The 12,400-nt window shown below is 39.7% G+C and overlaps 1 protein-coding gene across 7 annotated transcripts in view; it reads left to right on the top strand.

Moving 5' to 3' along the window:
- The window catches only part of gulp1a (GULP PTB domain containing engulfment adaptor 1a), a 138,244-nt gene extending 126,783 nt beyond the window's left edge, over window positions 1–11,461 (top strand). For 4 of the 7 annotated variants that reach the window (XM_079666524.1, XM_079666523.1, XM_079666526.1 and 1 more), the window contains 8 exons: window positions 3,480–3,578; window positions 3,715–3,852; window positions 4,027–4,143; window positions 4,730–4,816; window positions 5,774–5,995; window positions 6,833–6,974; window positions 8,503–8,597; window positions 10,697–11,461. In XM_079666524.1, coding sequence (XP_079522650.1) covers window positions 3,480–3,578; window positions 3,715–3,852; window positions 4,027–4,143; window positions 4,730–4,816; window positions 5,774–5,995; window positions 6,833–6,974; window positions 8,503–8,597; window positions 10,697–10,768 — 972 coding nt within the window. In that variant the 3' untranslated portion in view covers window positions 10,769–11,461. Of the gene's footprint in view, window positions 1–3,479; window positions 3,579–3,714; window positions 3,853–4,026; window positions 4,144–4,729; window positions 4,817–5,773; window positions 5,996–6,832; window positions 6,975–8,502; window positions 8,598–10,070; window positions 10,082–10,696 lie in introns of all 7 variants that reach the window. The other 3 variants (XM_079666527.1, XM_079666528.1, XM_079666529.1) reach the window with 3 other exon arrangements.
- Window positions 11,462–12,400: the final 939 nt, after the last annotated feature.

The following is a 12,400-nucleotide window of genomic DNA, read 5'->3' as shown; positions in this document are numbered from 1 at the left end:
ATAGCTGCTGGATAAGCTCAGCACAACCTTCCCCCAAGTAGATGCAGTATTCTAAAAAAAAAGGGATATTTGTATGCCGTCAAACCTGTTGTTTCTCACCTTGGCCTCAATCCCATTAACCTAACATTTTCCCTCAAATGCCAACCTACTGTTTAGGTATAAAATGTCACTTTATAAAAGTGCAGGTACTTCATTACTCACTGACAGGACTCAGTGACACATGGTTAAAACTCTTGTCACTTCAAATTCCCATTGCCACTGGTTATTTCTGTGAGTTATGTGATCTAATTACTAAAGCCAAAATTAGCATAGGGAAACAATTATTTCTTGAAACAATATAATCCTTTGATATTAAAATACACTGTGTTCATACCCCTTATGTGTGTAATTATGATATCATTGGTTAATGAATGCATTGAAAAAAAGTGAAAATGAATCTGAATACGTCAGGTGAAATTATCACTCATGAGCAAATGAATGGTCTGTGTGTGCTTCATATGTATATGGTCAAGTGGCCTCAAAAGAAGATATCTTTTAAGCTACATTTTATTTACTTTTTTGCCCACTTCGGGACAATTGAACAAGCTGTAATCCCAAAACGTTTTAAATTATCACATCATAAAGTCAATTTGGCCTTTCCAATTTCAGCTCTGTTTTAGGTTTCCACCACATTGAAAAAGTTGTGTTTTCTTCAGCTGCTGATTGTTCCACTAGATTCACCAGCTAGTCACCAATCTTAAGGTTGTGCCAGTGTACAAATGTTTAATATTCAATCAGAATGTTGCCACTTGGCAATACAAGTTGGATTTAGCGCAGTGACAGTCTTCAGTTGCGTGCTTGTTCTTAATTTGGTCATGTCATACAGTAATTATAAATGAGAGTTCAACCAGTTTGCAAAAGCTCAAACTGGTTTAAGGTGACATCCAGACCCTACTTTACCTACTTTGTCTTCCAATTGGTGCTCCACAGGTAGGATCCATAACTCATCATCATTACACTGAAGTATATCTTTATTTACAGACGGACCATCATTTTTAAAAACTCAGACTAAATGTGGAAAGTAAACTCAACTTGTTTCATATTTTTGACATTTATTCATTGTAACATTGAAAAAACAGGGCCTAAAAAAAAAAGCATCCAACCTACTGTGAATAAAAAAATATAACAACTAACTTGTATAACCCTATAAACCTCTTGGAGAACATTAGAACGCCTTTTTATTTTAAATCATGTTTGTATTTTGACACCAGTTCATTGTTAAAAAAACAAATAGTTTGAGGAATACAAGAGAGGGGGGTAATTATTTTAACGTATACGGCAGTGTATTTTATAGTCACTTCAGACCAGAGGTGTGTGTTTCAGAGTTCAGGTCATAATGCAGCAGTCTCTCTCTCACAGCTTGTCAGTAATACATCTGCTCTCTCTCTCTCTCTGCTGGCCTGGCCTCTGTCCTCTGCTGCCAACAGTTGAATCTGTGAGGCCACTTGTAAGGGGAGGACTGTTTTCCCAAACCCACATCTCTATTGTTACACTACATTTGATCTTGAAGCCTGTTTTGAGACCGAGGCTCCATGGTTACTCTCCCAGATACAATGCCAACAGGCTTTAAAGATAATGTGAAGAGAATTGAGAGAGCCCTGCAAGACATTTGTCCTCTATGTAGGGCAAATAATTTAATCTCTCATCAGTTAGAATATAAGTGTTTTTCTATTATTACTTAAGATCCACAATAAATAAATAAATAAAACACACATTTGCTGTTCTCTTTCTTAGTCGGTTGTTTATATCAACAGACCAACATTTGTACATTTCTGAAATGATAGAAGCTCACCTCAATGCCTGACAAGGGCTTGGTTACAGTTGAATATATGATTTACTATAAAGCCTTAGAGTGCTGTAGTGTTAGAGGCTATTATCATCAAACACAGACACACTTTTGAAATGAAGTTGCACATTTTAAGTGATGCAGATTTAATCTTCGCTATAGTAGTTGCATTATATTTATTCATATACATTTGAAGTCATTATATGGTTTTATCAGCTTCCTGCAAGTTTCCAAAATGTCTCCTTGACTGACAGTGAGCACGCCCCTTTTACAGACATTTATATTTGTTATTGGCCTTAATTCACCGCCAAGTCCTGTTGGTATTTATGTCCGTTGGCAAGATAACAGGGAAACACATCAATTGTTGTTTGGCAGTGTTTGAAAGAATGACCCACTGAATGAATCACAGATGCTTTTCATTTCCTTAGAGTTTTCTGTTTAACACTTGACCGTGACGATAATATCTGTCTAAACTAATTATAATTGCACCTAAAAGATAACATTTGGCTCATTTCTTCCTAAGTGAGTCAGCTGTTATTCATGAAAATAGCTCTAATAAACAAACAGTACATTAAACGATCATCACCAAACAGCAGATAGACAAGGTTACAAAAATAACAGTTGTTTAGCATAGTTGAGCATTCAGCTACTTAAAATACTGATATGTTGAGACCCAAACAGAGCTAAACTAAGAGTAACAATTCAAATTGCACATGTCTGAAAGCCAAAAACGACTTGATATGCAAAAGCGGCGTTATATATATAAACAGTCAATTGATTGCTAGCACGTTCACAGCACTTACTCAAACTCAAAGACGGGCATAGATCTTTTGCTATTGACTCCTAAATGGATATATATAAGACATTGGTAATGTTGCACAAAGGTAGATTTAGCCACTCGATCATGTTTAATGTTGTGAATTGGTTACATTTTTAGTTAAACGTGTGTATTTGTACATGTTTAGCTGAACTACTTGGTTTCTGTTTAGTCAAATATAGATGTCAGGGCTAAATGAGAGCATTTGTTACATAAGTAAGTATGTAACCTGAGTAGTTAATAATTACATTTGTGCTGCCAGTAACGTACGTGCTGTGGCTCAGTGGGGTAGTGTGCTTCGAATCAGAGGATAGCAAGTTTGAGTCCCACTGCAGTCAACATGTCGTTGTGTCCCTGGGCAAGACACTTCACCCCAAATTGCTCCTGTGGGGATTGCCCACCGTATGTAAGTCGCTTTGGATAAAAGCGTCAAACAAGTAACATGTAATTTAATGTAAGTTAACCCAGTTACATAGTACTGTGTGTAAGTTCAAATAACTCTACAAAATCACCCATCCATCAACACCTACCTCCTTCCTACAAGGACTTTGTCGCTCTTTATTCGACGACATTTAGTTTCCTCTCTTTCTCAAGTCATATTTACTACCACCACTAGAGGTCTTCGCCTTACAATAACCCGAATATGGTTCGCAATCTGCTGCTTGCACAGACGACCTAAACACACCTTTTTTCTTTAAGGTTGGCTGTCGTGTTTGAGGTGAAAATGTGTTTTCATATCGGCTTTATTGTTGCTGTATAACTAGCATGTGTTTTTTGTTTGTGTATATTGTTGCTTGGGTAGAGTGGACACATTTTCAATATTTCTCTTATTGGCAGTTTCAGAGACATATCAAGAAGTCAGAGGGACATAAGACTCCCAAAGTGGAATTACAGATCTCCATTTATGGCGTGAAAATACTCGACCTCAAGACAAAAGTGAGTCTAAAGATTAGAATTGTGTTGATGCAAAGCTGTACATGACAGCTAAAGTTCTACTTACATCCAACACCATGTAGAGAAAGTAGTGTCCGTACATGAAGTAAATAAATAATAAATGTGTGTGTTTTTCCAGGATGTGCTGTATAACTGTCAGTTACACAGGATCTCCTTCTGTGCCGATGACAAAACCGATAAAAGGATATTTACTTTCATCTGCAAAGACTCCGAGTCCAACAAACACCTCTGCTTCGTGTTTGACAGTGAGAAGTGTGTAAGTGCCTTCTGATCCTTCTCTTTCAGTGTATGTTGTACATTTTGATCGTCTGTCTTTTTATTTTTGAGATGTTGAAGTTACAGTTAATGCTCAATTCAACCGTAAACAAGCCATAGGGACATTTACGCAGATTACATAATTATATATAATATTGTTTCTCCACTGCTACAGGCAGAAGAGATAACTCTAACCATCGGTCAGGCCTTCGACTTGGCCTACAAGAAGTTCCTGGAGTCCGGAGGCAAAGATGTGGAGACCAGGAAACAGATCGGGACCCTACAGAAAAGAGTACTTCCCCCCTCTTCAGCTTGTTCATTCAGCTTCACACAGACTTTAATTTACTTTGAAAACTTGCACCGCCATTCTGACACATTGATATTTTAATTAATTCATGCAAGGCTTGTTTCTATTGATTGGTTTGAGTCACGCAGCGTGGATAATTAAACTGTGTTGATGAAGAATGTTGGTAATGAATATGAATGAGCTCTGTTGTTACAAGCTGTAAGTGGATTATTGTAAACCCTGCTGTAGTTATATTTCCAAGTGGTTTTCTTTAAATGATGGCTTATTAAAACATTGATATGGATTAGAAAAATGAGGGACAGTGTGACATGTATATTAATGTAGACTGTCATTGATCAGGTGTTCTCAAAGGGATAAAACATATGAAAGAAATTGCATTTAAATACAGCTCAATGTTTATTAAATATTATGCAATGATGTGCTCCCTAAATGGTCCCATCTCTCAATAGCAGGGTTAATGCTAACTAATAAATAGGTATCACAGTCGATTTAATGATTTTAGACACTACAATACATTTAGTTTAATGTGCTGTGACTTTTTAATGAACTGATTGCTCTTGATTTGATGCAGATTCAAGAACTGGAAACAGAAAACTCTGAGCTAAAGCAGCAGCTGCAAGACCTTGAAGAGCAGCTGATGATCTCTCATGAGCCACCAGTAAGGATACACACACACACACACACACACACACACACACACACACACACACACACACACACACACACACACACATCCCATACATCACACACCTTGTCAGATTAGGGATAAACTAAATGTATATTCTACATATTGAAGCTCTTTAATTGTGTCTATAAAGCTAGTAAAAGTGGTTTATGCTTTTGGTTTAACTAACTTAGCAATATCCACCTAAACATCAGCTAACATTAGCCACCGTAGGCTAACGGTGAGACCAGGTTGAGGGAAGCTGCAGCAGAAAAACCTCTGCTCTGAATTAAAAAAGGGTGTTTTTTGTATAACATGTATTTTTCTCTTCCTTTCCATGTTCATCTTTTTGCCCCTCTACAACACTTTGTTCAATTCTGACCTTTAGACTATATTAAATCGTATTTTTGGAAAATGTTTGAGTTATTTTGCCATGAGTTTTGACTAACAGGAGGACTATCTTTCTATAATCTATGCTATGCCATCACACTTCGACTAACTTTCCTTTTGCCTTGTCTTTTATATATTAATATTGAATTAGTTGAATACAAAAAAAGAAAAATTGGGTTATTTCTTAATGTGAACGTTTATCAAAGTTAAGCTCCCGACTTGCAGATATTTCCTGTGTGATTACATGCCACTAACTCCAGTGTGTGTGTGTGTGTGTGTGTGTGTGTGTGTGTGTGTGTGTGTGTGTGTGTGTGTGTGTGTGTGTGTGTGTGTGTGTGTGTGTGTGTGTGTGTGTGTGTGTGTGTGTGTGTGTGTGTGTGTGTGTGTGAGCTGCTGCCTGAAGCAAAGCAATTACACACCTGAGTGCCCTGATGAGGAACGTGATACATTCAGCATGTAATTGGGCCAATTGCCAGTGACCTAACCCCCCCCCCCCCCCCCCCCCCTCCTCTCTAACACTGTCCCTCTGCTCCTCTCTGTGTGTCTGCGCTGTCTTCTCAGCCGCTGCACATAAACGCCTCTAATGAAGCATACATGCTGCAGAGGCCCTCCTCTCTCTTCTGGTGCCACAGCCTGTCCTGTCTGGAGATCTCCTCGGTAACGCTCACCCCCATGAGCTCTCCGGAGTCCAACCTGTCCAGTGGGCTAATAACTCCTCCGCCTGCCAAACCTCCCCTCCTTCCTGCTAAACCTCCCGAGGGGTGCAGCATCCCACGGCCTCGCGTAAACACTCTTTCTGTGTTTCTCTGCTTCCTGAGGGTCTGTGTCCACGTAGCCACCACCTTTTTTGGGCAGAATGGCGCTGGTGAGAGAGCATTCTCCCAGCGTTTCATCCCAAAAAACACTCCCAGCACTATTTTTAATTAGTTTTATTATCTATTGCGCACATTTATAATGGTTTGACACTGTTTTTTCACCTTGAACACCAACCAGAAGATGCTTGCTCTCACACTCTGTATGAAGGAGCTTCACCAGTCAGTCTGACAGCTGTAGAGCGAGGTGGACAACCTGCCTATGCCGATAAGAGTACAAAACTCACCATTGAACGTATACTGGTGAGGGTACGTTGACTGGTGAGGCTTGTTTTTGGTCGTGTTTGATCGAAAAGCCTGTTTAAAGCTTCACCAGTCAACGTAAACTCAGCAGTATACGTTGACTGGTGAGTTTTGTACTTTGAACAGGCTTTTCGACCTTTGTTCCCGAATAAAAGACACAACCAAAAACAAGCTTCTCCATCAAAAGTTGAAATATTTTGAATTTAAAGCTCTTCAAGCAGCCGCATAAAAACATCAGAGCGCTATGAAAAAGATGCCGGGTGCAGCACTTTTCCTCGAAGCGGCCGCATTCGACGGCATGTTCTCACTCTTTGTTGGCAAAAAAGGTGCTGGCGTTCAGAAAAACAGCTGCTCTGTGGACACAGGCCTTCGGTGTCTCCTGCTTTTGTGTTTTTCTGCTTTTTTTCTGCTTCTTCTCTTGCCTTTAAATACAAAACGTAGCTTTGTGGTCTGATCTGATATCAGTCTGACCCTGAACTCACCGTCTCCTCCTCCTGACTCTCAGGCAGGGAGTATGTCCATGAAGCCCCCACTCTCTACAGACGTGTTCGACATGGTCCCCTTCTCTCCCGCCACCCCCCTGGTGCCCACACCCGCCAGCAACGGCTGCCCACCCCCACCCCCCACCACGTTACCACCTGATATAAGTGAGTAGTACCTCCATGATCAGTAGATTTACAGGTTTCAGATGAGTTCTTAGGCTACTGAGAGATTTGTTTTTCACATTGAAGGATTGCAGCCCTAAAAATACCCTAAATGTTTGGTTTAAGGTTTTACAAGGAATAGAAACTTCTGGAAAATTCTTATTTTTGAACTGGTATGTTTTCATTAACTGAAAAAAAATCTACTTTCATCGGAAAATACTTCCTGACATTTTTTAATTGTCTGGACAAGAACAAGAATCTAACAAATGTGAAATAAATTTAAAAAACTCAATAATCACATCAATAATCATGATCAAAAAACACTGTAAATATGAACATAGTTATAAAGCATTTCTATAAACTTTATTTTTCAAAAGTTTGCACTGGACGACACACGTTGAGATGTCTTCTTTTAAACGGGGCCACACCTTTTCGGCCACTCCGGGCCCCTGTACCGTACATAAGGAGAAACGTACACCATGTTTAACTTCATACACACACATCCTAACATCTATCACAGGAAACGTGATGGCACAGACAGGCATGGTTTTTGACACAGTCATCCCAAAGTGTTGCACTGTTGTGTTGATGCACGTCTATTTTCACTTTGAATGGCTTTTTGTGGGCGCTAACCAAAGTCCAAAGTTGATCAGTCTAAACTAAAGATTGGTGAGATATTTGAAAACTCCGATCTATACACTCACAGAGCAGCTGTCTGATGAAGTACTAATGTACATGTGATAAAGAATTCCAGAAGTCAGGATATTTGTGGTTTAGGTACCTTGTAAGTGCTCGATTTTACTCTTTACAATCTTAATTATCCCTGTTCTTATTAATGGTTATATTTATATTTCTAACTTAAAGTGGACCTATCATGCTATATTTGAATAATATAGTGTAGGACCATACCTATATAAGGCATATTTATACTTTTTAATTTTCAAAATACCAAACAGATCATGGATTTTAGCCATTCCTCATTTCGCTCAATTTAACACTGTCTTTGCATGAGCTGATTCTGTGAGAACAGCACCATCTACAGGCCTGGCATATGTACTACGGCGTCTCCAGCGCTTTCGAACGGCAATGTCCGTGGCTGTCTCCTCCTGATTGGTGGAGTTGGCCCAATAGCCGTAGCGCCACTTCTGTGACGTCAGAGAAGTGTTCAAATCTGGATCAGTCTGTATCAGATCCGTTGCAGCCCCTTTTTAAGAGATTTGGGTATGGAGGAAAATAGAGAGGGTTGTGTTTTCTGACACTTGGTGAGTTCCCTGGAACACCGGGGACACAAATTCATGTGTAAAAGACGTACAAAAGTGCATTTTGCATGGTAGGTCCCCTTTAAACATGATTTTAATTCCATACTTTCTGTTGCTTAGCACAGATAAGACATTATTTATCATTGTCTAGAAGCAGTTTTCAGTGTGTGATGTTTCTGTATTTGTATGTTTCTGTGTGTGTGTGTGGGGGGGTATGTGTTTGTGTGTGTCTGTGTGCGTGTGTGGTATGTGATGTTTATGTGTGTGTGCAGGGAAGGATCTGTTTGGTGCAGAGCCGTTTGATCCGTTCACCTGCGGCTCCGCTGACTTCCCTCCAGACATCCAGTCCAAGCTGGACGAGATGCAGGTGAGATTATCACTGTCAGCTTTACTTATAGGAGACAGCCGCTAAGGATCATGGGAGATGCCTCCGTGGTGGGCCGTCTATAGACTTTAAGAAGGCTCCAGCACACTGTGTATTACAGTTAATTGTGTTCAAATAGATCAAGTTTGACCTAATACTGCTCAAAAAGCTATACTATATTTATATTTATCAGGGACTAAACCCAGTCACACGTTGATTTACAAATGCATTCATAAATAGTATTTTATGCATCACTTAATGTGTTATTAGGATCCTTTATGCGTATTAACGCAGTGAAAACAAATGAAGATGTTTTAATATAACAGCGGAACATTTTCATGTGACAGTGTGATGAGGAAATCAATGAGCTGGGTTTTATTCACTGCTCAGAAAAAAAGATCCCACACTTGTCTGGAAGTATGAATTAAAGTCACTGGGCTCTTGAAAAGGGGGGGACTCAGATTGCTTATTAAGCCAAAATAAACTGATTTTAATGAACTGAACATGAAAAAACAAGTTGTTAATTAGCAGCTGTTTAATTACATGAATACTATTTCTACACATATTCATTTTTCAGTTCTACTTCTAAGAATCAACTTCCCCTGACCACACACTGCCTGAATAGTACATGTATGCAGAGATCGGATACTCATCATATTGTTCTGGTTTAAGATGTCTGCTGAGTTTAAATCCTACTCTCTTCGACCCACATTAACTGTTTTTAATTCTGTACTTTCTATCAGTTTTTCTTAATGACATTGTAATTGTTTGCAGTATTATCCAGTTCTCTACATACCCAGAGTTATCGCACTCTCCAGAAAGTGTGTTTGTCACTCAAAAAACACTAAAGTAGGGGTTATTAGACTATAAAACGCAAACAACAAAAATGAAGTGGAAGTATTGATTTTCTTTTTTTTAAAATAGCAATTTCGGGGTACAATTTTGATGTACTTGTTCTTCATTTGAGTATTTCAATGTTTTGTTCCTCTACTCCACTACATGTATTTAATATCTTTAGTTACTTTACAGATGTGGATGAATGATGTGAAATATAATCAAGTGTTAAATCAGACTTTAGTTCAACCTGGAGTAAATCCACAAGCTACCCTGCAGTATACAAAGTCATTCAAACTAGCTGCACCTTTACCAGCTTTGAGAACACTTTCATGATCAATCATTATAAAACATATCATATATATTATTCTGAAATGGACCAATCTGCACAATGACTACTTATAGTATATTTTCACGGTAATACTTTTGTATTTCTACTTGAGTAAAATTTTGAATGCTGGACTTTTACTTTTAACAGAGTATTCCTACACTCTTGTACTTCTACTTTTACTCAAAACCTTTATGAGATACAGCAGGGCTCGGCCACTAGGAGGCAGTGCTGTACTCTTATTTTCATTTTTCCTTCAGTCTTCTTCTTTACTATTAACAAGTGAATGCATCTCTTGTCTTTTCCACCTGCAGCGTCAGAGATGGTCAGTACTCTCTGTGTCTGTGTCTTGCATGCCCTCAGAGAATGTTGCATGCTGGTACATCGTGTGATGAACTCACCTCGTCCTTCTTTGCAGCGCTCAGGCTTCAGTGTGTTTCCTAGCAGTGTTTTTCAGCTCTGTAGTCAATGAGCTGCTGAGGCTTATTAATGAATGAGAGCAAACACATTTAGTATCATGTAGGATGTTGATTTTCAGCCAATAATTGCCTAAAGGTGTGCTATAACTTGTGAAACGAAGTGTAATTAAAAAAATTGAGTGCAGCTTTATTATCGGGCCAAATAAAACCTTTTCTGCCCAATATAAATTAAATAGCTTTTTCATCTGGTATAAATGAGGTCCACAGTGCTCCTCTCATTAGCTGCATGCTCCGTTGTTAAGTTTATGATGTTGCACGTTACGCACGGCCAAGCATGACGGAACAACAGTAAGCTAATTTCTTTGTATTTCATTCTCTATTTCACACGTTTCTATGACTTTCTTCCCCATTGGCTCCATTCCAAATATCACTCCAACTTCCTGTCATTGATCTAAATTGGGTCATGTGATCTGTGAGGTGTTAGTGGTCGCTGAGCCTCACAGCTCTTCTCTGTTTCTCAGGAGGGGTTCAAAATGGGACTGACCCTGGAGGGGGCCGTGTTCTCCCTGGACCCGCTGGACAGCCGCTGCTGATGCCATGAAGATGCTCTTTGTCGCGTACTTTTAACCTGTTTGTATGAAGAAGTGCCAAAATCCACTCCACGGTCGAGTCAAGATGTCACAGTGCTCGTCTTGAGGTTTATATGCATTTGCATTTCGATTGGTTTTTCAATATTTCGAGGTGAACTCAGATCCATTGTAGAAAATAACTATTTTTGTAAGAAGTACTTTTGCTTGCACAGGCAATGAGAGATGTAAATATATGTCCAATGGCACACTCTGTGGCAGGATTTTCATATGAGACGTTTGTGTGTATGCACTGTTGATTCTGTATCGTTAACACATTCCTGTTTCTATGCCAAACACAAGCTGGCCAAGAAAATAAATTGAATCTGTATCTTCACTTTCAGCTAACCCGTAACATCACATGGCTTATTTTACTCCATTAATACACTTTTTGGTTAATTCATTAATACAGTCTAATGTTTTTAGCTTACTCACCTTTTCACCTTTGACAGTCATTGGTTTTTAGATTTTTTTTTTATTGAGTTTCCACGTCAGTATTTACTACTCGTATTTTTACTTTGTCATCATTTAAATCTCCTTTTCTTGCACCGGAAGGCACTTTTTAGGACTCTGTCCATATACAGTACTATTCCATTATTTTACTTTTGGTTGCATTGACTTTGCTGTTACAGATATTAAAGAAAACGTTACTGCAAGAAATCCCTGACTGCTTATTGACTTTTTTTTATCTGTATACTTTTGAGTTTGAAATGTCCTCTCTTCGCTTCAAGGAGTTAAGACTAGCCACGTTGCCAGGATGTTGCTATGGATGGCCAACAGGTCCATCATCGTGCCCTGACCCAAACATCTCAATGGCTTTCACTTTTACATTTTCAGAATCAGAATGCCTTTATTCGTCACACAGAGGGGGAATTGACATTGTTAAAGCAAAAGTGAAGATGGAGACAACAAATATACAACACTATTAGAAATGGCATGCACAAAATATTTTACATTTAAAAAAGTTATTTAAATATACAAGAAACATTCGTAAGACATTTCCGATGTACATATTGCACACAAGTGTTATTGCTCAACGGCGGTGTCGTAGTCTGTGTTTGTTTTTGTGTTTTTACATCATTGCACATTGGTGTAATTTCACAGCAGGGGTGTCATTGTCTCCATTGTCATGTGTGGGGGGTCCACCAGGGGGCCGTGGTGGTAGTATAGTCTGACCACTGCAGGAAGAAAGGAACTGCGGTATCTCTCCGTGAGACAGCGGGGGTGCAGCAGCCTGTCACTGAAGGAGCTGCACAGTGAGGACAGGGTGTCCTGGAGGGGGGTGACACATCGTCCAGCAGGAAGGACAGCTTGGCTCCCATTCTCCTGTCTCCCACCACCTCCACAGTGAGGACTCCTGTCTCCCCCACCTCCAGTGTCCAGAGGACTCCTGTCTCCCACCACCTCAACAGTGAGGACTCCTGTCTCCCACCACCTCCACAGTGTCCAGAGGACTCCTGTCTCCCCCCACCTCAACAGTGAGGACTCCTGTCTCCCCCCACCTCCACAGTGAGGACTCCTGTCTCCCACCACCTCAACAGTGAGGACTCCTGTCTCCCCCCCACCTCCAAAGTGTCCAGAGGACTCCTGTCTCCCACC

This window comes from Notothenia rossii (assembly GCF_949606895.1).
Source record: "Notothenia rossii genome assembly, chromosome: 2".
In the NCBI taxonomy this organism is placed as follows: Eukaryota; Metazoa; Chordata; class Actinopteri; order Perciformes; family Nototheniidae; genus Notothenia; species Notothenia rossii.
Note: the sequence above shows the minus strand (reverse complement) of the source record. Positions and strands in the feature narration are given on the sequence as shown.